The 25,327-nt window shown below is 37.7% G+C and overlaps 3 protein-coding genes and 2 long non-coding RNA genes across 5 annotated transcripts; 2 read left to right on the forward strand and 3 right to left on the reverse strand.

Moving 5' to 3' along the window:
- Positions 1-2,941: 2,941 nt before the first annotated feature.
- LOC104227116 (myosin-binding protein 7-like) lies at positions 2,942-8,022 on the reverse strand. The gene is made up of 4 exons (XM_009779276.2): positions 7,777-8,022; positions 6,192-7,686; positions 3,599-3,645; positions 2,942-3,446 (listed from the first exon to the last, which is right to left on the reverse strand). The coding sequence occupies exons 2-4, from the start codon at positions 7,545-7,547 to the stop codon at positions 3,344-3,346; spliced, it is 1,506 nt and encodes a 501-aa protein (XP_009777578.1). The 5' UTR covers positions 7,548-7,686; positions 7,777-8,022; the 3' UTR covers positions 2,942-3,343.
- Positions 8,023-10,384: 2,362 nt separating this feature from the next.
- LOC104227110 (putative pentatricopeptide repeat-containing protein At1g16830) lies at positions 10,385-12,376 on the forward strand. The gene has a single exon (XM_009779248.2). The coding sequence runs from the start codon at positions 10,385-10,387 to the stop codon at positions 12,374-12,376; it is 1,992 nt and encodes a 663-aa protein (XP_009777550.2).
- Positions 12,377-12,387: 11 nt separating this feature from the next.
- On the forward strand, positions 12,388-17,376 carry LOC104227113 (putative E3 ubiquitin-protein ligase RF298). Its single transcript, XM_009779264.2, is given in 4 exon segments — positions 12,388-12,484; positions 12,822-13,445; positions 13,447-14,959; positions 16,604-17,376. Coding segments are annotated over 3 exon segments (2,673 nt in total). The 5' UTR covers positions 12,388-12,484; positions 12,822-12,828; the 3' UTR covers positions 17,147-17,376.
- A 1,282-nt stretch (positions 17,377-18,658) lies between these two features.
- Positions 18,659-19,296, reverse strand: LOC138876856 (uncharacterized). The gene is made up of 2 exons (XR_011402147.1): positions 19,219-19,296; positions 18,659-19,034 (listed from the first exon to the last, which is right to left on the reverse strand). It is a non-coding gene; the product is annotated as an uncharacterized lncRNA (long non-coding RNA).
- A 779-nt stretch (positions 19,297-20,075) lies between these two features.
- On the reverse strand, positions 20,076-20,503 carry LOC104227098 (uncharacterized). The gene is made up of 3 exons (XR_711030.2): positions 20,419-20,503; positions 20,259-20,327; positions 20,076-20,186 (listed from the first exon to the last, which is right to left on the reverse strand). It is a non-coding gene; the product is annotated as an uncharacterized lncRNA (long non-coding RNA).
- Between the last annotated feature and the right edge of the window lie 4,824 nt (positions 20,504-25,327).

Genomic DNA, 25,327 nt, shown 5'->3' on the forward strand with positions numbered 1-25,327 from the left:
AGGGTTCAAATAGCTGGCACTAGGCTCAAATGTGGCATTCAGTCCAAATAATGATGATAGCAATTAGTTTTCAGTCAAATACACGGTAAAATCATCAATCGAGACGGACCAAGTCACAATCCCCAATAGTACGCGACCCCACACTCGTCGTCAAGCGTGTGCCTCACCTCAATATAGCACTACAATGTGCAATCCGGGGTTTTAAACCCTCAGAACATCATTTACAATCATTACTCGCCTCTATCCGGTCTGAACTCTAGACCGCGATGCCTTTTCCTCTCAAATCGGCCTCCGGATGCTCCAAATCTAGCCGAAATCAGTACAAATCCATCAAAATGTGCTAAGGGAACAAATCTCACTCGAAAATAATCAAATTATCACAAATTCCCGAAATTGGTCAAACCCGACCCCCGGGCCCATATCTCAGAATTTGACAAAATTCACAAAACTAAAATCCTTATACTCTCACGAGTCTAACTATACGAAAATTATCCAATTTCGATACCATTTAGTCCTTCAAATCATCATTTTACATTTTTGAAAGATTTTATAATTTCTTCCCAAATTCCATCCCAAAACATGAATTAAATGATAGATTCATGTACTCTAGCCAAATCTGAGTTAGAATCACTTACCCCGATGAATTTCTTGAAAAACCTTTGAAAAATTGCCAACATCCGAGCTCTCTAGGTCAAAATATCAAATAAAACCCAAAACCTCGTATTTATAGAGTACCCCACAAATTTCCACCTCCGCGGACCGCACAAAATCGACCGCGGTCCGCACAAAACCAGTGTGGTCCGCACAAAAACGACCGCGGCCGCACAGGCTTTCCTCTGTAGTGAAAGGCTTTAGTATTTTGGCTATAACTTTCTCTACAGATGTCCAAATTGCTATATATTTATCTTTCTGGAAACTAGACACGAAGGTCTACAACTTTTATTTTTAAATCATTTCAAAATTCCTTGTAGATCAAAAGATATGTGCTTCCGAAGTAGGACTAGTGAAACGTTCTCCACCGCGGCCGCACATCATTTTGTATGTTCCGCACAGCACCTACCGTGGCCGCACTTCATTTTGTGTGGTCCGCGCAGCACATACCGCGGCCGCACTTCTTTTTGTGCGGACCGCGCGGGTGGGTTCTGAGGCCTGCAACCCTTCTGGACCTGCTACAGCTATGATTTTCGGCCTAAAACATCCCGGAACCTACCCGGAACTCCCGGAACTTCAAACCAATTGTACCAATACATCCCAGGACATTGTTCAAACTTGTTCAAAACTTCGGAACACTCACAACAACATCAAATCACCAATTTAACATAGGATTCAAGCCTAAGAACTCCAACAACTCTTAAATTATGCTTTCGATCAAAAAGCATATCAAATCTCGTGCGAATGACCTGAAATTTTGTACACACATCCCAAATAATACAACGAAGCTACTGCAACTCTCGGAATTCTATTCCGAGCTCTATATCAAAATCTCACCTATCAACCGGAAAACGCCGAAATCTCAATTTCGCCAATTTAAGCCTAAACCTTCCACGGACCTCCAAAATGCATTCCGATCATGCCCCTAAATCCCAAATCACCTAACGGAGCTAACCAAATCATAAAAACTCCGATCTGAGATCATATATAAACAAGTCAACTCTTGGTCAAACCTTTCAAATTTAAGGTTTCAAACTGAGAGTTGTTCTTCCAAATTTATTCTGATTACCCTGAAAACCAAAACCAACGATTTACATAAGGCATAATATATCACACGGGGCAAGTCATGCCCGAGAACTGGCGAGCAAAGTGCAAAAGCTCAAAACGACCGATCAGGTCGTTACATTTTAACTATCAATGCTTAAGTAAAAAAAATAAAGTGAGTGGATTCCAAAAGTATATTATATAAAACTCTTAACGACTTATGTAGAGGATTAAAAAGTAATGTGTATTTTAACTGTCCACAACGTATATATTTACCAATTTATGGTCTCTTATGCATTTTTAAGTTAATTGATTCATTTCATACCATATATATTTTGATTTATGTGTCCATGATGATAAATTGAATTTCTTTTAGGTACAACTGTCCAAGAAAAAGAGCATGAAAATCACAAAAATATTGTTCATCTCCTTTGTGGTGAGCTTAAAAAACTTAGAGTTTTTTTACGACGCTATTTATTTCTTATTTGATTTATGTACAAGGTGGTTTCCGAGATATTAATAGTTACATGAGGTGCAGCAATATTGTATACTTAAATTTTTATGATTACTGATTGGTTAATTATGTGGTCTTTTGGGAGTTCTTTTTAAAGAGCAGTTCAGATTTAACAAATTCCTAATGTATAACGAACGTAATTAAGTTCTTTTTTTACCTGGCCTTCGTGAACTTGAATGTTCAGAAATTGTGAAGCATTCTTTCGGATTACCGCTGCAACTTGTACATATACGTTAATGGTTTTGTGTTTGCCAATCCTTGATCCTTGATCTCTCAAATTTTTTACTTCTTTCTAGAATATTTATTGTGGTAAAGGTAAAATAAGAAAAAATAAATTAAAATTTTCTATGACGAAAAGTATTTTGAAACAATTATATCTAGCAAAAGTGACTCGAGTAAATAGGAGACCGGAGGGAGTACTTTTATCCATTTCCATTCCTGTTTTATCCATTCTATGATTCTATCCAATCAATGTCTGGTTTTTGGCAGATTCAGATAGCAAGGTTTATTTTGGAGGTTTCTTTGGGTTTGACTCCTAATGGACTAATAAGGATTTCACTTGGCCCCTCTCCCTCCCAATTGGGGGGTAAAATAGGTAACAAACGAACAACACACAAATGGTTTTCCCAAATTGAAAGTTGTACTTGCACTCTCTCTTCCAAAATTATCCACAATTTCAGTAACAGGATTAACTGTTCAGGAAAAGAAACATGCTTCAATTGGGAAAACAAATGGAAAAATTGCACTCATATTCGATTTAATCAATCATGTCCCAATCACAAAACAAAGCATTCATTTCTGATTGGGACCCTAAAAAAAGTTATTCACAAATCTACAATATACAGAAGTAAACTACCTAAAGGGAAATTCCAACAGACCAGGAGAACTAAAAGCCATATGGCTAAGGAACACCTATAATTGTGCCGACTGTTTCAGCAAGACGCATTCAATTCCAACAATCAAGTGAAAACAACTTGCATGAAGTAATCCAGTACTCAAATTAGCAGCAGCAAGGCATATACGGCGAGGAAAAATGAACATCCAAAAACAACTAATCTTGACTAAAATCGATTCTGCATTCATGCCAATGAGTGCAAGAGATTCGGAAGCCGATGTGGACCAATGGGATTGGTGTTACACCTGCGTACTTGAAAGACATCTCCATTGGCCAACACGAGGTCCCTTGTCTAAAAGCATTAGCAAGCCCGCATTGCTGGCTGACAAACCAAACAAGTACCTAAACAAGCAACGTGATGATTTCAGTGCCAATTATCTAGCTCAAACTATAACTTCTAGCAGGCAAAATTAGAAACAGATTTTGCTTTCAAAAGAGTACAATATGAACAATAAGATAAAATAGTAGTACTAGCTTTCTAATGATCAACTCACTTGGATCGACGAGCTTTCCTTCTCCACAAGACGAAGGATATTATCCACTGAACAGGAAAAAACAGAAACTATATCAGCAATTATATAGCAGAACACATGACAAAGGAGAGCCAAAAACAAACCGAGGGGAATTAGAGGGTAGGGAGCAAAGTGTGGCAAAATTTAATAGCAAAGCGTTATAATAGCTTCTCAAACCCTTCTCCATTCGGCACAGAAAGAAAAAGAAGAAAGATAAGCATAAACAAAGTTCACGGAAATAAAAATAGATTACAAAAGTTTACACAGGTTAACTATATCTTCTGACCCAAAACCTTTACTCTCCTTAGAAATCACTAAAACACAATGCTCATCCTAAATAACCACTGAGGCGAGCTGCGAGTCAAACATACAAGTCAACATGGATCAAACAAGTAGGTTCGATAAAAGAGCTGCCTGTAATAAAGCATCTATCTCAGTGATCTCAAATTGAGATCAAATGTAATCTCGATGGCAGATTTCATAGGAGACTCCTAACAAGTTGCTGGATCGAAGTAGTACATTATACATCTGCCCCCCAGCAGCGGAGGGGGTAAGTAGTTCGCTCCAAAATTGTGTTCACACTGAGCTCTTCTTGGATAGGCTCAATATCTTACTTAAACATAAGCTCTAGAGGTCGATCACCTTTCCAAAAAGTTAAAAAGTTTATCCAAATACATAAACCAAAGGGTTCTTAAATCGACCAACTATGAGTCACACTAATTCTAACCAACCAAATGAAGCCAAAATATATCCCACAGCTCAAGCCAAATGAAAGTAATGCAAGGAATATTATCAACCCAACTCTAGATTTTCCCACAGTTCATGCTCACCAGAAAAATATTTATCTCGTCATTCTATTTCTTGGAAAACTGTCATTGTGAGTTTGCTCACATTTTCGGCCCCAAGATCGGATAAAGGAGGAGAGTTACGGTAGGTTGAAGCCGACGTAAAACTAGTCTATTTGAAGCCGACAATACTGAATACGGCCTAAAGGAAGTGACATCGATAGTAACCATTCATATAGTCGACTCCAACTAGCTTGGGTTGGGATTGAGGCATAGTGGTTATATTCTATGTCCAGAAAGGCTCATCCAATTACACACATAAACTGCAGAATAAGTGACTTTTCAAATTTTGTGAGAGTTTGCATTCTTCCGAAGCTTCACCCAGTTGGAAACAACTAAATGGCAAGACAGATACTCACAGAGAATAGTCAGAGCATCAATAAACCGAAAAAGATTAGTGTACTTGATTGAAGTACAGGAGTGAACATTCGCTAAAATATGCATAAAACAAAGTACTCCCTCCATCCCATTTATGTGAAGGTGTTTCACTGAATACAAAGTTTAAGAAATAAGGGACTTTTGAGACAAGCTAAATATAGGCAAAGTATCAAAAGTTGTCCTTACTATCAATAATTAAATGAGTTGTGAGAATTCCATATGTCGTTTCATTTTCTCTATTCTAGTAACAGAATGATCTTTTATATAAGTAGGTCCAAACAAGTCATGTCATTAAGGGTAAAATTAGAGTGCTAACTTTTAATAGTTTCAAAACAGAGAAAGGTATCATTCTTTTTTGAAAAGACTAAAATGAAAGTGTCCCGTAAAATGAAACATAGGGAGTATGATAGATAACAATTTATCGATTGGTATTCCTAGTCTGGAAGCCCATGTCATAATAATAAGTAAATTAGGCTATAATACAGTAAAAATGCTTAACATCATATACATGAACAATATTTTGGCATTTTTATTTTTATTTTTTTATCATGTAAGAAATAGACAAACAGAATTGGTAAAACTGAGATGAAGCGAGGTAAGAAGAATTATGGTAAACATATCTGTTAACATGGGACTGTAACCTTAATAGCTGAGATGTAGTGGTTCAAAGCAATGGAAATTAAGGAAGATAAAAAAGAAGAGGTAACGTCGGCAAACTGGCTCAGCATACAGGAAAATGGAGATCCAGAACATTTCTAGGAACCTAATCAGTATCCTTCGTATTTAGACCATGATAGGAAATCATCATTACTGATATCATATGCATCAAAGATATGCCGCCTTAATAATAATATCTTCCAGGCGTATAACAATTTATGAGCATCCAAAATAGTTCGAATTGAAATTGCTGATGTAATCAGTGATATGGCCTCCTTTCCTTTTTTAATAACAGAAAAATCCCGAGCGCCAGTGGCACACGAACTCGATGGATAATGGGCCTGCTTCTCAACCCTTCACTTAGATACCAGACTTTTGTCTACATTAGTGTTCGAACACATGATGCACACATAACCCACACATCACGCACTGCATTCTTACCATTAGAGCAAAGCCTTTGGGGCAATGATATGGCCTCCTTTCAGCTTAACATAAAATATTAGAGTTTTATTCCAGAAAATGATCAGGAAAAGACTTTTCAAAGTATCATGATACAACAGTTGCTCCTAATGTGCTTGCAATTATCTAGAACAGTGATTTTAACATAGGACACATACCATATGCAACACATACTTTGTGTTGTGAAAATGAATTTATTGAGCACAGAAAATGTATAATCGCAAGTAAGATGGTACCTTGAATATTGAAATGAATGAAAAGCTCGTGACTACAGATGTCTTCCTCACAGGCGTCCTCCTTGCTGGAGACATTTCTTTGCACAACTGCTGAGCAATTTCTTTAAGCAATATCAGATGTGCTTTATCAGTCCGCATAGAAACGATAGCCTGCCTCATTGATTCCCGATCAGCCTCGAGGGCCTGCAGCCTAAGGTACAGCTTCGTGACCTCAGGATCTCCAAAATCGGTATGATTCAGCGAATCTCTTGGGGTATGCCCATCACCTATTCCTGCAGAAGCCTTGGGCTCTGAGGTACCATTATATCCAGAACCCTGATGTATAGAGTCAATTGTATACACTCTGTCGTTCAATTCACCTCCAACTTCCGATGACTCGTCCACCTTCCTCAAGTTTGCATACTCCTCTGTTTGCGAATTTTCTGTTTTTCCAACACTTCCACCGTACTTCGGAGAACCTGAGATAAAATCAGAGCTTATTTCTTTATTTGTTACGGGAGGGAATTGAGTGACTATTGCTTTTTCAAGGATATCGTTATTAAATACTTCCCCATCAGTCTGACTACTTGGCATCAATTCTAACCGATTGATCCTCTGATCCAAATCTCGCAATTGGTCACATGATCGTGGGGTCTCTCCGAACGCATATTTCTCAACGTCCACAACCTCATTATCCACCTCTGTGTACACTTGGTTTTCATTAATAGTGCATTTCAAGGGAGGGTAATCATACAAAGAAATTTCAAAACGGTCATCAATGCCCTCGCTGACACTATCATTTCGGCCATAACGAGCCTTCTCTTTCTCACCATCATACTCAACCTCAGACTCCAACAGCCCATAACTCAACATCCTATGCTTATACATTTGCACCTCACAAGTCAACGACTGGATCGTCTCCTCCCTCTTATACAACAAATCCTCCAACGCCATTATTTCCTGCTGATCATGCGCCATTTTCTCCTCCGTGAACATCTTGAACTGCCTAAACTCCATTTGTGACTCGGCTTTTTCCCTTTGCAACCTCAAGATCATCGACATGGCTTCGTTCGCAGCCGAGGAAGCCGCATTCCTCTCTTCCTCCAACTCGACACTCAGTTCTTGAATTGTCTCCTGTTGGCTCCCAACCATTTCCCTAAGAGCAACACACTCGTTCTCCATGTCTATACGAGCTGTTTGAGGCAAAATCAGACCCGGGATAACAAATTTCTTCTCAATTTCATCATATTCGTCCAATTTTCGCTTCACTGTCCGAATCCAAGTCCCCGAAAAGGACCTGTTTGTTATAGAACAATTACACTCGCATTCACAACATTTGACCTCACTGGTTGACGGGGTCGTATTTGCAGAATCCATCGACTACCAATAAAAACTACTTTAAACCCTAAATCAGGAAATATCCCATAAATTTGTACAATGAAAAATATCACAAAAATCCCTCCCTTGGAAAATATATATGTGTACGGGTTTGCCCTTTTCCCTCAAATACGGAATCCTGTAAAAAAGAAAATGATTGAAAATCAAATCAAATCAGAGTTAGAAAAATTACCGTAACTAAAAAGAAGAGAGAGTAAAATTAGGGAACCTGGAATTGGAAAAGAAAAAGGAACTGAAGCTGAGTAAACGGAGCTCAAATATTCCCGGGAATTTTCACGGGAAATACCGGGAGAGAATTTGGGAACCCTAGTAATAGTTTTCTGTTTCTTGTTTCGTTTGATTTGGTTTGGTTGCTTCGTGTTTCGTGAACAAAATGATCTGTTTTCTGAATTTTCTTTTTTACTTTTTTTAAGATTAAGATATTTTAGAGAGGGAAAGGATATTGGACAATTCTGGCGACAGCGTCGGACTGGGCGGCTAAGGAGTGTAATTGTTTTTTAATATCATTAGTGTTTACTATTTAAATCTTTCTTTTTATGAATTTGAATGATATATCATAGTCGTGGTTTAGAGGATGAGGTGGAGTCTTGAAAGACTCAAGTGTATTTGGTTATTGTTTTTCTTTTTTCTAATAAATGATATTCGTATAAGTATGAAAAGTTCAAATATATTATTTTATACTAAATAAAATATGAAATGATGATATGGACTAAGTAAGCTAGGAGGATAATATCTATCTCCATTTTTAATTTTAGCTTTAGTTTGTTTTATGCTTTTGGATGAAATGAGTTGATAATTATGGGATTTTAGGTTTAAATAATAGAGATAAAAATACTAGATAATTTCTTTTTATGTGTCCAAGTAAATGCGGACCTATGTTATTAAGAGAGGGTTCACCGACAACCGAAAAGTTCGACAAATTTTCATGAATCCATGTATATGTTTTTAGAAAATATTGATATATTAGTAGTGACATCCTATATGCAAAGTAGATTTTGGTTGAATGTAAAAATGTACTCCCGGCCTTCAAATTCTGGACCGTCACTATGTCCAAGTCTTGGTGGATAAAGTTACTCGAAATCGGGTAAAAGGATGAAGATATTCTATAAATTCATTGAGGTGTTAACAAGTTAGTCCGAATATCACCGTTGTGGAGAAAAAATATTCTAAATATAGGTGTCATCCCCATCAAATCTAACTATGGTCGTCTGAGGATATTTTGGTAAATTATTGAAGGGCCCCACTAAAGTTTCATTTCCTTCACACCTCACTGCGTTTCAAGCTAAGACGTGTCCTTATTTTAATTTGTTAGATTGTATTGTTTGAACGTGTCATCAAATAGTGACCTCCAGCTGCTCTCTTACTTTTTCTTTTTTGCCCAAGCCACAATTTTTCTCATTTGATGTAATTTTGTTCCTAGCTAATAAAAACTTTTATACCTATAATTTTGATGATTTTCTGGCCCCAATCTTCTTTTAATTAATTATCCATCGGTCAAATATATTAGGAAGCTATAGGATTACCTCTTTAACTTTTTTTTTTTTGGAAATTAATCGAGAAAACCGATTTGACTTGGTAGTACTAAATTATTCTCAATAATATTAACTTTCCGACGAAATTTTATCACTTTGGATTTTATATTAATAACCTGAAACAAATTTTAAAAATTTGCAAGTAAAATTCATTATTTCACTTGAAATAACACATTAAATACACTGTGGCATTAGATAATGCTTGTAAAAAAACTGCACCACCAATGAATAGGTAATGTTAAGAGAAATAATTTTGTAAAATTATTAGTGTTAGTCAAATAATTTTGTTATTAATGATATTACAATACTTATATTTGAATTGATCAAATTGCAATATATTGACATTTTATAATAAACACTTGATAGTTTTACTATTCTTGGGTCGTCTTACTCCAGACTATGCATTTTCATTGACTAGCATGTATGATTTATTGTAGCTGATTTATTAACTTTCATATGAGTTTACTGTGTTATCCCTTTCGATTTTAAGGAAAAACTATCACGTGTATATAAGTGATGGCACATATACTTTTGTTTAAATCTTATGGTGGACTTGGTATCATCTTTGAATACTATCAACTGAAAAAGTTACTCCAAGAATCACGAGCTACATGATTCACTAAAGGAAATGAAAAAGAAAATTTAACACTGAAATATTTATAAAAGAAAAAACTTTTTTGTTTACATCATTGAGATTTTAAAAAAAATCCGTATTTATTAATTTTAGAATTCGATGTTAGAAGTAGAAAAGGAGTTTATGACTGGGAACGCCAAAAAAATATTCAAAATAAAATTAACTAAACTGAATCAAACTAATTTATTGTTAACCTCAAAGAAAGATTTGAATACATTTATACAAATGTCACTGTAAATCTATCGGTATTATGTTGGGCACGTACGCAAACCGGGCTTCACTTACCTAGTAATTTATAAATAATCCTTATTTAGGACGGGTAAGATACAAAATTAAAATAATTTTGGTAAATAAATTTCAAATATTATATAAGTACTACATAATTATTTGGATGAACAAGTGCGCGTCAATATTCAAAAACCCAAAATAACAGACGCCAATCGGATCCGGGTCTTGGACTCAGTCGGTAATCTCTTCTAGGTGGGGTTTTTGGTCGTCTTATAGGGTTTTACCAGCACATAGCCGTAATTCCAAGTCCATCCTCACGAACTCATCAATATAGTCGAAAGGATCGAAATAATACCTCCCAAATCTCTCCCCTATGTTCTTTATATGCTGCATTTTGTGTTTCTTGGTATTCTATACTGGAAATGTTATGGATATGGTTCTCCACTGGAAGAGTTGCTTCACATCGAATGCTCAAAATGGAATCTTTAGCCTCATTCCAATGTCTATGCTCACAAATTCAATATTTTGCTCATGACCCACAAGGTTCTTTTTCCTCTAGACATTACCAGAAGTTTCCAGATAGTTCCATTGAATGCTTTTCTGGTGACCCACAAAGTTACTTTTCCTCAAGAATCATTCTTACCCCTAGAATTGTACATAAAACTATATCAAATTGCCGTTCTGACATTCTTGCATTTTCATTTTTCTTATGGTGTGGAAAACAACATAACTACTTTCATGACAGAGCCACATTGACCCATATGATTAGTATTGTTTCTCGGTTGACGCAGAGGTTTAGAACAGTGAAAGGGATAGTTAAGGAATTTGAGGAGGTTGGTTGTGTAATAAAGCCACAAACTTTGATGTTTTTGTTGAGAATTTACTGGTTTGGTGGAATGTATGATAGGGTCTTCGAGGCGTTTGAGGAAATATTGAATTGTGGTTATACTCCAAATACTTTTTCTAGGAACATTGTAATGGATGTATTGTTCAAGATTGAGCGTGTGGAGGTGGCACTTAGAGTTTTGAAAGAAACCCAGGTTCCAAATTTTTTAACTTATAGCATTGCTGTGCGTAACTTGTGTAAGCTCAATGATATGGTTAATCTTCAGGATGTGCTTAAGATTATGTTGAGGAAAAGCTATTATCCTAATGAGGAGACATTTTCTGTGATTTTGAGTTGTTACTGTAAAGGAGGTCGGATAACAGAGGCAAAACAAATATTAGGTCTAATGATAGTTTTCGGTGTTCCTGTATCGGATAGAGTTTGGGGTATATTAATAGATGGATACTGTAAAGATGGCAACATGGATGCTGCGACTCACTTGCTTGAGAAGATGGTAGAGAGTGGGTATTCGCCAAATGTTGTAACTTACACGTCGTTGATCAAGGGATTTTTTGAGTCCCAGATGCCAAGCAAGGCATTTGGGATCTTGGATACCATGGAATCAAGAGGATGCTTCCCTGATTTGGTTTTTTGTAACGTGTTAATAGATAGCCTCTCTAAAATGGGGAGGTATGAAGATGCAGTTAATGCTTTCTTCCTTTTGCGGGAGCAAGGACTAACACCTGATTCTTATACTCTTTGTTCTTTGATTACAACTGTCTGTCTCTCTAAGCAATATGTTGAATTACCTCTGCTCATAACTGGCTTCGAGATTCAACCTGATTTAGTTGCATGTAACTCTTTTCTTAGCTATTTCTGCAAAGCTGGTTATCCTGCTGGTGCTATTGAGTTTTACAATGACATGATAGATAGAGGTTTCGTAGCAGATAAGTATACCTTTGCCGGATTACTGACTGGATTATGCAGCTCAGGTAGGATAAGAGAGGCAGTCAAGGTGTACCATGGGCTTGTTAGAAGTCACAGTGGGCTTGATTCTCATATAATTACTGTGATAATAAATGGGCTAATAAAATCTGGTAAATTTCACAAAGCTGTTAGCTTAATCAAGAAAGCTGCTTCAGAGAAATCCCAACTAGATGATGTTTCTTACACTATTGCCATTAATGGACTACTTACTGGTGGTCAAGTTGGAGAAGCATATACCTTGTTTCGCCAAATGAAGGAGGTTGGCCTAGCACCAAGTAAGCAGACCTATAATCAGATTCTCTCAGGTTTCTGTAAAAGAAGTGATGTTTGCATGGTTAAAGAGATCCTACTTGAAATGCTTGATGCTAATACTGAAGTTGACCATTACAATCTGAGCTTGATGAAAAATCTCCTTTATAGATCCCACCGCCATTCTGCTTCACTCTTAACTCTATTAACTAACATTTCAAATTCCGGAATCCTTCCAAGGGAAGCATACAATGAAATGATCAATGAGCTGGTTCATCATGTAAACGTCAGAAGTGTGCATGCGGGCACGTTTAATAACCTTGATGTTTGCACATCCAGCTCATCTGGATGATGGGTTAATTTTGATTGCTGATTTGAATTGGGATTGATCGGAAGCTTAATGGGTGTGATTTAAGTTCATTCAGTATTGGAAGTTTTTTTCTGGGTAATTGTTCTTGATGTAAGTAACTTATTTAATTCATGTTGATTTTATTAATTTTTTGTGAAGTCATATGTATAGTTCTTGGATTGTGGAATTTGCTTGGATTATCAGATTTTAGACTTGAGCAATATATATGATCATGTTTGATATGGCTTGTTTAATGCATTTCAATTGGAAAAAAAGTTGTTTATTAGCTTGTTTTTTCTGATGTTCTGTAACAGTTTAAGAACTGGGTTTCAGTGTTTTTGTTATAGTTATGTGCATTGGTATGAGGTCAACACATTTGTGATTTTTTTAATAATTGTGAGTTAATTTCATGGGTTGATTCTGAGAAAGAAAGATTTTATTTTGGCAGCTAAGTTATGGCATCAATGGTTGCAAAGGCATGTGCTACAACGTCGGCTCAATATTCACCGGCTTTGACAGTCTTGGAAAAAGGGAGTAGGAATAAGAGGAAATTCAGGGCGGATCCACCTCTAGCCGATCCAAATAAACTAATTTCTTCTCCTCAGTTTGAGTGCACGAGTTTTGAATTTTCAGCGGACAAATTTGGAATGATCCCTTGTCATGAGTTTTCGAATGGCTGTGATATGTGTAGCTTGAAGCAAGACGGCTCAGAAAGCTTGAAACTAGACCTCGGATTGTCTTGCAGCGTAGGATCATCTGAAGTAGGTCCGAGCGAGCCTAGAGAGGAGGAAGTTGAAACAACTGAAGAGTTCCATGATGCTGATTGGAGTGATCTTACAGAGTCCGAGCTAGAAGAGCTTGTCTTGAGCAACTTGGATACAATTTTCAGGAGTGCAATTAAAAGAATAATGGCCTTTGGTTACAATGAAGAGATTGCCACAAAGGCTGTTTTAATAATTTGCTATGGTTGTAAGGACATTGTATCAAACATAGTGGAGAATACATTGGGTTTTCTTCGTAGCGGCCAAGAGATTGACTTGTGCAGGGAGCATTATTTTGAGGATTTGCAGCAGATGTGTTCTGCGGGAAGTTAGGCCTTTCTTTAGCACTGGTGATGCAATGTGGTGCTTGTTAATATGTGACATGAATGTATCCCATGCTTGTGCGATGGAAAGTGATCCTTTGAGTAGTTTGGTTGCTGATGGGAATGAAAATAACTCTGCTTCTGTGCAGCCTTATTTGCAATCCGAGGCCAAAAGTTCCGAATCCAACAATAGAATTCCATGTAAGCCAAATCCTTCTGTTGCTTGTGCATGTTGTTCGTCTGAGACTTCCAATGTCGCTTCTGTAACTTGTGGCCACAGCTTTCAGTTGGAGGCGGCCGCTATGACAGGAGTTCATGATGTCAAACCCAAATCTTCATTTGCTCTGAGTGGAATTATCTCAGAGAAAGATTCTTCAAGTTCTCTGTTTGATACTGTTGATAAAACATTTACGGCAGTTGGAACACCCAATCCTCCAACCGTCGACGAGGAGTTTGTTGGTAGTCGAAAGTTGTCTGGGATCACCAAAAGAGAGTACATACTTAGGCAGAAGTCCCTACATCTTGAGAAACAATAGCGTACTTATGGTTCTAAAGGAGTCTCTAGGAAACTCAATGGTTTTGGTGGTTTAGTTTTAGATAATAAACTTAAGTCCATGGCAGATTCTACCGGCATGAATATAAAGAATGCTTCATCAAAGATCAATAAGACCAGTTTTGCTGTGACTCAAGATAATATACACCATAGTATCTCAACAAATAATGGATTTTCTTCTACATCAGTATTTGGATGCGATAATGTCAATGTTTCTGTTCCATTACCTAATGCAAATATCCCTTCTTCATTACCGCAAGTGAATACTTCACTTGCATTGCCCGCTGCTGATACTGAGCTCTCGCTCTCACCTACCAACTGCAGCATCACCCCGATGCCTCTTCGTTATAATGCTGAGGGCGCTGTTTGTTCTCTTAATATGATTCCAAATGAAAAATCTGTTGCTCAATGGGTTCCTCAAGACAAGAAAGATGAAATGATTTTAAAGTTAGTTCCAAGGGTTCGGGAATTGGAAGGTCAGCTCCAAGAGTGGACAGAATGGGCTAATCAAAAGGTTATGCAAGCCGCTCGTAGACTGAGTAAAGACAAAGCTGAGCTTAAGACACTTCGGCAAGAAAAAGAGGAAGTGGAGAGGCTTAAGAAAGAGAAGCAGAGTTTGGAAGAAAATACCATGAAAAAGCTGGCCGAGATGGAGAATGCCTTGTGTAAGGCTAGCGGACAAGTCGAACGAGCTAATGGTGCTGTTCGTAGGCTTGAAATTGAGAATGCTGTACTAAGGAGGGAAATGGAAGCTGCCAAATTGCGTGCAGCAGAGTCAGCTGCGAGCTGTCAGGAAATATCAAAGAGGGAAAAGAAGACGCTTATGAAGTTCCAGTCATGGGAGAAGCAGAAAGCTATATTTCAGGATGAACTTATAGCTGAAAGACGAAAGCTGGTGGAACTGCAACAACGGCTGGAGCAAGCTAGAGATGTTCAAAACCAGCTCGAGGTATGTTTACTAGGGGATTAAGATCATAAATGCTTCACAAGATGCTTCTTGCCAAAAAATGTTTAGGCTTTAGCTAAGTTAAAAAGGCTGTAATGTTTAGTTATGTACTAGGACCTTTAACCTTTAATTCTTAAAGAGGATTTTTTTTTTTTTGCATAGCTTAGGTAGGAAGATGCTAATTAACAAGCTTTATGCTAGTAAATTTTGTTTAAGGTCATATACAATGCTCAATAAAGTCGGTGAATAAGTCGTATTGTGGTAGCTTGGCTCTCCTCAGTCGGGCATGTGCATGTCATTGGCAAACTGACATCTCTGTAGAAGCTACATGCAATCTGACTTCTGTGATGAGGATTTGGTGTTTTTTTCCTACTTGACAGATAAACCTAATCTCTCTCTCTCTCTCTCGCTCTCTCTCAGATGGGGATTTGGTACTTTTTTCCTACTTGACAGATAAACCTAATGATGAGAAATATAAATGAACCTCTTGTATGTGTTTGCTTAAAAATGACTCGACGTGGTTTTTGAACCTCTCTCTCTCTCTCTCTTCATTTTCTTTATTTTACTAACTTGTGTAATTTTAGAATCTGAAAACTGAACAAGGGAACTTTTGCCTGCTGGATTCTTTATCTGAGAGTAGCTTGACTCTCGTCTGTGCAGATTTCTATATGTATAAGCAAGAGTTGGGATCAAGAAGCATCTAACTAATGCAAGATCTTTTTCGCATCTTTTGGCTTTATTATGTTAGTAGGAGTGCATAGCATATTTGTGCAGTGCCATTTTCCTCACTTTGTAATAGGGTTTGAAGTGGGATAGCTTATTGTCTAAGTCGAATAGCTGTGCTGACAATGGGAATGAGGTATCTCCACCTCTCATAGTGTCTTGTTGCATTTTTATTCATGTGTTGAAATTTATATGCTTTGACATTGATGTCTGATATGGACATAATGTTTCGGAAGACATCTCATGTGATACCTTGATGTGATGAACTTTTAAAGGAATTTATCAAATGGATCTTGAGACGTAATGTAGATGAAATGGTACTACGCAGAGTTACAGTAATAGGTTATTTGCACTTGCCTCTTACATGCATCATTGCAGTTGGAGGACTCTTACAAGATTTTGCAGAAGCTTGAACGGATAAATTTTTTATTTCTTGCTTCACTAAAGACCACATTTTCCATTGTCTTAAACTCTTAACATGATCTTCGAGTTTGTTTCACTCTTGCCACCGTATTGGTAAAAGCAAATCAGTATCACAAAGAATTATTTTTTCCGGTGAAGCATGTTTTGAAAAGTTTGACAAGGGAGGGATAGCCTTGTGAAAAGGACCTTCTACCTCCAACCATGAGTTTAGGGGTTCGAGTGACCGAGGGAGTGAAGTGGGGAAGGGTCACTTTTTGGGAAGGGGGGTTTTGAGGTGGGTGGGGCTATCAAAGAAACTTTTTGTCTCTGATCAGAACCATGTAGCTCTTGCACTTGGTGTGTTTGCTTTTTGAAATATGAATTTGCTAACGGCAAACAGTAAAGGGAAGTGGTTGGCTTTGCAGGTCTTTCGTAGATCTTTATTCTTTCAACTGATGTTCTTATACTAATGTGATTTCTCCAGATGAGCTATGCTCTTACCGACAAGCCAATGTCTTGCAGGGTAGATGGAAGCAGGAAGAAAAGGCCAATGAAGACTTACTTAGGCAGGCTAGTTCAGTAAGGAAAGAGAGAGAACAGATAGAAACTTCAGCCAAATCCAAGGAGGATATGACCAAATTAAAAGCTGAAAGTAGTTTACAGAAGTTTAAAGATGATATTGAAAAGCTAGAAAAGGAAATATCCCAGCTCAGACTGAAGACCGATTCTTCAAAGATAGCAGCTCTTAAAAGAGGCATAGATGGAAGTTATGCTAGCAAACTGGCAGACTTGAGAAATGCTTCATTACAAAAGGACACTCAAATGCCTTATATCTCCTCAATGGTGACAGATCTTGAGGAATACTCTCGGGATGGAGGGGTGAAACGAGAACGTGAGTGTGTGATGTGCTTGTCGGAGGAGATGTCTGTGGTTTTTCTACCATGTGCTCATCAGGTGTTATGCACGACATGCAATGAGCTCCATGAGAAGCAGGGAATGAAAGAATGTCCTTCTTGTAGGAGCCTGATCCAGCAGCGGATTTCTGTGCGTTATGCTCGTACTTAAACGTCACTTCAGGGAATGAGTTAAAGCTATCAAAATAATGATTCAGGAAACTTCATAATGAATAATGCATTTGTGTGGCCCCTTTCGGAAGTCTGGACAATATGTGACTGTTTTCAAGAATGAAAAAGTAACATAAAAAAGAAAAGCAAAAAACAAAAAGAGAAAAGAGTGTTTAAGTGTGGCCTTTGTAAATCATCTATTCCCTTTCAAATAAAACTTGAGTTTTTCTCCTTGTTTTCTTTAGTCTGTGTTTCTTTATCGACCATATTGTTTTAAGTGAACTTGGACAATATTTGTGCTCACTGTGCTCTGATCTTCTGTGATTTTGTGCATTAGAGTGAGGATCTCTCATCTGCAGCTTATGAATGCACTCTTTATACATTATGTGACACATTGTATAAAATGATTTTCTTGGCCTGTGAAAACCACCTAAGACGCAAGGCCTTGGGATGTAGAGTTACCTATGCTAGTGATAGATAGCAGGTACTCAGTAAAATTGTTGCAGTACGCACAAAATGGCAAGGACGTCAGTGTTACACCCGAAAACAAAAGAGAAAAAAAGAAAAGAAAGAACATCTGACACCAGGCTACAGGAGTGCTAATACCACTGAAAATGCTCGTCTTCCCTTTCACCCTTGTGACTAAAATGATCAAAGTTGTTACAGATTTAACGAGAACCGAAACTATTAATCATGTTCTATTTGTGTCAAGCTCAAGCTCAATCTCTTCAAATAGCACCTTAAGGAAAATCTAATGAGCAATTAGTTTTGTTTCATGATAGATGCAATCGTTGTGCCTTGAAATAATTATTTTTCACTTTGTTTCTCAGGAGTCAAATAATTATTTTTCACTTTGTTGTCAAACCAAGCGATAAATTTCCTGCAGCATATAAATGACTCTTTTGTTTTAAATAGCAAGTGGATTTTCATTAAATTGTACATATTATGGAATCATCAGATACAATGGCTCCTCAAATGATAGGCTATTCACTACACACTTTCAGCGAGAATTTACTCAAGAATACATATCAAAAAAAGAATTTAGTATTATGTTAGATTATATTGTGGAAATTCATCTTTGTAGTTTGTGTCATCTTCCCTGCCCGAGAAGGGGATCAAAAAAAGGTAGCTTACTTTTCCTGAACAGATAACGACTTATGTAGAGGTCGGCTTTCCCTAGAATGCCTTGTTGGTCTAAGAGCCCCTCTTTGACTAGTAAGGATGCAGGAAGCAAAAAACTTGAGCGAAGGATGTTTTCTTCTCCTATCCAAAGGCCAAGGGAGAGGCTACGTCCCTTTCCTTCGGTACTTCTTTTGGTTTTCCAAGGATTATGTTTGAAGCATTATAAAACTGGTTAAATTTTCTTGTATTAACTAATTAAGCCAATAAACCAACTTGACACCAAGAAATAAGCATTTAATAAAGCAAAAAACGACAAGGTTCCTAGGGCTTGATGCGAAAAGCACAATCCACGACAAAAATGTAGCAAACATAAATTGATTTAGTACTATACTGATCAAATTGCAACTGCAATAACTTATTTCAGTATTCAATATAACTAATGCTGATATTAATCTAGATCACAAAGTTGAGATTCAAAGAACATGTCGTTTCTCGTTGGGATTAGATTGCGTTTCATGCTTTGAAGCACACATTTTTATCAACTGTATGGCTTCACCTGTGAAGTGGTAATCCCAAATTCCGTATTGCTCTTGCTTTAAGCGATGAAGCGATGACTTTTAATAACAATGCTAGAGAGATTGGCCTAGCAGGACGTGTTTTATATCTGGTACAATCCCTGTTGAATAAGTCAGTACCTCCATATACCAGCTTTCATGGGGAGGAACACCGCCATCTTCGGAAGAGTGTATTGCTGCAAAGTTGAAGAACTAGATACACAATCCATCAGAAAAATGGTTAATGAATAGAACTAATAATTATTAGGCAACAGAGCACATATATAAATGGAACTTGGATGACATTAATCATGTTCCACTAGAAGGCATGACCAGCTCAGACTGACATGACAATAACAGAGACCACCAAAAAAAAAAGGAAGCTCATAACAAGTACCAATAAATTTCTTCTCCTGTCAAGCTGAACCACATCCCTTAGCTCGGCGACAGATCCGCTTGGAGGGGTATGGGTTCACGTGAACCCATGCACCCCTCCCTGGTCCATGTATAGCACTGGTTTTCTGCCAAATCTACTTAAATTTCTATACAGCCACCCATGCTCAGGAGAGCACCTTGGTCTACTGGTGGCCGCGTCCACTCCCCCCGGGGGGGGGGGGCAATGGGTCGTGACCTATCGTTCAATTGATTTCCCATTTTTCTGTTTGTTTTTTCTTTTCTATTTTTTTTTGGCCTTCCTTCTTTTCTTTTTTTATTTTATTTTATTTTGCTAATGATGACGACATGAGTTGAGCTTAATAAAAGGAATGAGGATTCATATTGCCGACCCCAACTTATTTGGGACTGAGGCGTAATTGTTGTTGTTCTTTCTTTTCTTGTTTGGTTCATTCTTGGATTTTCAAAATTCTAAAAAAATAAAATATTCATCTCTCCTCTAGCAGTGCACCCATCCTCCTGAAGTCCTGCATATGCATCTGCTTTAGCTACAGAAATTTCCAACACTGCAGCAAATAGCAGGTATTTATGTTAAATTTTGCTTGTAATAGGTAAATCATGGAAAAGCTCAGTTGGCCTAACAATATCGGTGGCTGAAATGTTCAGAGTTTGCTATCAAATAACCATAATTTTCTGTATTCCTTAAGTCAATCAAAGGCTTCTCCACTGAGGATCTAGATTAGGCTCCACCTAGTGATAATCACACAAAAGAAAGCAACTTGATATGTTGACGGTCCAAGCTTTATAGAAACATAATAGACAAAAGCATTCAGTTAGGTAAATTTGGTACCTCGTCAGAGCAGCAAGAATAATCGGACTGAGTAACAGGCTACATGAAATCTTCTTCAATACCATTTGACAAATAACACAAGCAAGGTATTATAGTATCACTCAGCAATTAGCAAGACCAACCTGCACGAGAGAGTGAATTAATCAAAATCCTTGAAAATCAATCATGTTATATGGAGGTAACACTATACATACCATATTTTGTAGATTCATGTTCCTGTATTATCACTTCCAGCAACTCTTCCATGGTTCGATATCCTCCTCCTACACTCAGTAAAGGAAAAATGACATTGCTACGCCACCACCTGAGAGCATATATAGCTCAAAAAGATAGTTTATTCTTTCGGGCACTTACCAGGAAGACAAAAGAAGCATCCGCCTAGTGACCTAATCCAGCTTTACACTCGCAGTCATATCTCTGGTGCTTTTATCAGATACCTGTCACTACAAATCATGTCAACGATAAATATTACAGTTGAAATCACTTCATAGAAAGTCAGACGGACTCCTAACAAGAAAGAATTTCCAAAATGAAGCTTATTTGATCTATGAAGTTTAAAATTTTCTACATATTGATCTTTTTCAATGTGGTAATGACACAATATACAGCCCAAACAGAATGCTGTAGTGGAGATTAATTCTAGGTCCCTTTTGCAGTTTTTCAATACTTCTACTGCAAATGTGAAGTTCTAAGCTCATATATGATCTTATCCCTTGTATCAACACCTATGATTAAAACACTCGCTCATAAAATATCTATCAACAGACAAATCAACAGGATCAGTGAGACAACATAGTGCAGTGTCGTGAGTTCAAACTTCCAAGAGTCTATATTCACAAATTTTTTGGCTTATAAGCTCCTTTTAAAGCCTTCTTTATTTATGGATCTCTATAACAACCAAAGTATACGCTCTGTATCGCACATCAAAAAGGAGATACCTAGCTCGTAGGAGTTCAACAACCTATTTCATCTTAGATCAATAAGAATAGAAAAGCCAAATTAATGTTCAAAAGTAGAAGAAAAATCTCCAAAACTTGAGATTAATTATATATTTGTAAGAAAAATATTTTACTCACACAGAACACAATCCCCCGGAAACCCCCTCTCCTCCCCACTTCATTTCAAATCCTATAAACAGTGACCACTCCTTTAGAACCAAATTGAGTGACCCAGGGGGGGGGGGGGGGAACTGTAAAGAAAACGCTAAAACCAGCAACCCAACATAACAACAATCCATTTGAACATGTCTGTCATTTAGATGGAGTTTAGGAAGTACCTATACGGAATCCTCATTCTCAGATCACTCATCATCTTAGATATTCCGAGAGAGTAAGCTCTGATTCTTGATGAACTAAAGTAGATGACTTTGCTATAGATAGAATAAACTGCCAAATCAAGTCATCTCAACCGACTGCAACAGCCAACTCCTGAGTTTCATTTGAGCTGGATGTGCAAACATCAAGGTTATTAAACGTGCCCGCATGCACATTTCTGACGTTTACATGATGAACCAGCTCATTGATCATTTCATTGTATGCTTCCCCTGGGTAATAATAAGTTTTATTCCATCAGATGCAGGATAGGCTGGAAGCAGAAAGAGTTGAAATGTAAAAAGCCGCAGGACGGAAAGCTGAGAGGAAGCAAAAAAATACCTACGTATTGTTGACACTTGATGTAGATTCTTCTTGTTTATTGTCCCCCATATTTGACACAAATATTATTTAATAGCTGACGACACAAATCAAGATTATTTCCTTTCTGATGTAGAAGATCAGACTAAGCTGCAACTACAGAGCATACTCAGACAGAACCTTGACTCAGTTACCAAGATAAATCTTTTCTGATGTGGAAGATCAGACTATGCTGCAACCACAGAGCATACTTAGACAGTACCTTGGCTCTGATACCAATTGTTGCGGAAGCCAAATGTATATAGTGTGAATAAGTCACAACTACTATACCAAAAATTATGACAGCCACCAAATAATAAATAAGACAATAAAACAACAATAAAGGGAACACCAGAATTTACGAGGTTCGGCTAATTTTGCCTACTCCTCGGACACAACCAATATTTTATTTCACTCCAAAAATACAAGTGAAATAATACTAAAGAGAGAAGATACAAATGCCTTAAACAGATGAGAAGGCAAATGAGAGGTGTATTTAAATCCTAAACATTAGGCCTTCTTTTATAGGGGGAAAATCCCCCCCAAACTTAACTCCCAACCAATGTGGGACTTTGGCATTTTGCCAAACTTCAACAAATCTCCACCTTGGCAAAATTCCACATTTTCAATTCTCTCTCAATAACAAATTTTGGTTGTGTCTTCATCTTCAATCTTCAGTGTTCAACAATGTTGATCAAATCCAAACAATGTTGAAACTTGACCGCAGTCACCACCTTTGTCAGCATATCAGCAGGATTCTCTGTAGTATGAATTTTCTTCACCGTGACTCCACCTTCTTCTATGATTTCTCGTACGAAATGATACCGAACATCAATGTGCTTCGTCCTTGCATGATAAACTTGGTTCTTCGCTAATTGAATAGCACTTTGACTATCACAAAAAATTGTGATACCTTTTTGTTCAACACCAAGCTCCTTTAGCAATCCTTGAAGCCAAATTGCCTCTTTCACAGCCTCTGTAATAGCCATGTACTCTGCCTCTGTTGTAGACAAAGCAACTGTTGACTGCAAAGTAGACTTCCAACTAACTGGTGCCTTTGCAAAAGTAAACACATAACCAGTAGTTGATCTTCGTTTGTCCAGATCACCCGCAAAATCTGAGTCACAATATCCAACTACAGACTGATTGTCTTCCTGCTCAAAAACTAACCCGACATCTACAGTATTATGAATATACCGTAGAATCCACTTCACAGCTTGCCAATGCTCCTTCCCTGGATTGTGCATATATCTGCTAATAACTCCAACAGCTTGTGAAATGTCAGGCCTTGTGCAAACCATTGCATACATCAAGCTACCAACAACATTTGCGTATGGTACCTTTGACATATACTCTCGTTCAGCTTCATCCATTGGCGACATAGTAGTACTTAGCTTAAAATGGGGAGCAAGTGGAGTACTAACTGGCTTAGTCTTGTCATCTATGCCAAAACGTTGTAGTACTCTCTTCAAATATTCTTTCTGAGATAAACAAAGTTTCTTTGAACGTCTATCTCTAATTATCTCCATGCCAAGAATTTTCTTTGCCTCACCCAAATCCTTCATCTCGAACTCCTTCTTCAGTTGAATCTTCAACTTATCAATTTCTTCAGAATTCTTGGAAGCTATCAACATATCATCAACATATAGGAGAAGATATACAAAGGAACCATCTTTAAGCTTGTGCAAATACACACAATGATCGTATTTGCTTCTCTTGTACCCTTGCCGCAACATAAACTCGTCAAATCGCTTGTACCATTGTCTAGAAGATTGTTTCAATCCGTACAACGATTTTTCAAGTTTGCACACCATATTTTCTTTTCCAGCAACTTTGAATCCTTCTGGCTGAGTCATGTAGATTTCCTCCTTCCAAGTTTCCATGTAAAAATGCAGTTTTTACATCCATCTGAACTAGTTCCAAATCCAATTGTGCTACCAAAGCCAACATAATTCTAATGGAGGAATGTTTTACAACTGGAGAAAACACTTCATTGTAATCAATTCCCTCCTTTTGAGCATATCCTTTGGCCACCAATCTTGCTTTGTAGCGAACATCTACTTGGTTAGGAAATCCTTCTTTCTTTGCAAATACCCATTTGCACCCAATTGCTTTCTTTCCCTTCGGGAGATTGGCCAATCTCCATGTATGATTCTGATGAAGGGACTGTATTTCATCATTCATGGCAATCCTCCACTTATCTTCTTCTGAACTTTGGACAGCATCTTTATAAGTGGTAGGAACATCATCAGCTACAATTGAGGTTGCACAAGCAACCGTCTCTATGAGACGAACAGGTTTCGTTATTGTTCTTTTTGGCCTGCTGGTTGCTATTGATTCAAGTTGTTGTTGAGGTTCCTGAGTTGGAATCTCCTCTACTGGCTCTTCTTCCAGAGGGTAATCTTCATTTGTTTCCTCCTCTGCTTCTTGTGTAGGAAAAATAAATTTTCCCTCAAACTCCACCTGCTTAGAAGCACCTTTATTTTGTTTGGTGTCTTCTGTTACCTTATTTACCATAGCAGATTCATCAAAGGTAACATCCCTGCTGAATATTACTTTCTTTGTCATAGGACACCATAAGCGATATCCTTTGACTCCAGAAGTAATTCCCATAAAAATAGCCTTCTTTGCCCTTGGATCCAATTTTGACTCCGTCACATGATAATATGCAGTTGAGCCAAACACGTGCAAAGAGTTATAATCTACAGCAGGTTTTCCATACCATTTTTCAAATGGTGTCTTGCCATCAATAGCAGCAGATGGTAGACGATTAATGAGGTGGCATGCATATGTAATTGCCTCAGCCCAAAATTCTTTGCCCAAGCCAGCATTGGACAACATACACCGTACCTTCTCCAGCAAGGTCCGGTTCATACGTTCTGCCACTCCATTCTGTTGTGGTGTATGTCTAACAGTGAAGTGTCGGACGATGCCATCATTTTCACAGACCTTATTGAAATGATCATTTTTGTATTCACCTCCATTGTCTGTGCGAATACACTTGATCCTCCTGCCTGTTTGATTCTCCACCATCGTCTTCCATTTGAGAAAAATTCCCAGCACTTCATCTTTGTTTTTCATTGTATACACCCACACTCTTCGAGAAAAATCATCAACAAAGGTTACAAAATAGTGCTTCCCACCCAATGAAGGTGTTTTGGAAGGACCCCAAACATCAGAGTGTACATAATCCAAAATGCCTTTAGTATTATGGATCGCTGTACCAAATTTAACCCTTGTCTGTTTCCCTTTAACACAATGCTCACAAAACTCCAAGTTGCAAGCCTTTACTCCTTTTAACAATCCTTGATCTGATAGAGTTTTCAAGGATTTTCCTCCAGCATGTCCCAAGCGCATGTGCCATAGCTTGGTTGCTTCTGCTTCTTTGTCATCACTGGATGTCACTGTCGCTGTCCCAATAACTGTACTGCCACGATAGCGGTACATATTATTATTCTTCCGATTAGCCTTCATTACCACTAGTGCACCAGAGCATACTCTCATCACTCCATTTTCTGCAATGATTTTGAACCCTTTTGATTCTAGGGCTCCCACAGAGATGAGATTCTTCTTCAAATCCGGTACATATCGAA

This window comes from Nicotiana sylvestris, chromosome 9 (genome assembly GCF_000393655.2).
Source record: "Nicotiana sylvestris chromosome 9, ASM39365v2, whole genome shotgun sequence".
Classification (NCBI taxonomy): Eukaryota; Viridiplantae; Streptophyta; class Magnoliopsida; order Solanales; family Solanaceae; genus Nicotiana; species Nicotiana sylvestris.

What these genes read in the sequence shown, in the direction of transcription:
- LOC104227110 (XM_009779248.2), top strand. Translation starts at nt 10,385, where the DNA reads ATGTTATGGATATGGTTCTCCACTGGAAGAGTTGCTTCACATCGAATG.
- LOC104227116 (XM_009779276.2), bottom strand. Translation starts at nt 7,547, where the DNA reads ATGGATTCTGCAAATACGACCCCGTCAACCAGTGAGGTCAAATGTTGT. An exon ending in CATTCATTTCAATATTCAAG is followed by an intron (nt 3,646 to 6,191) that starts GTACCATCTTAC and finishes TTTCCTGTTCAG; the next exon opens with TGGATAATATCCTTCGTCTT. An exon ending in AGGAAAGCTCGTCGATCCAA is followed by an intron (nt 3,447 to 3,598) that starts GTGAGTTGATCA and finishes TTGCTTGTTTAG; the next exon opens with GTACTTGTTTGGTTTGTCAG.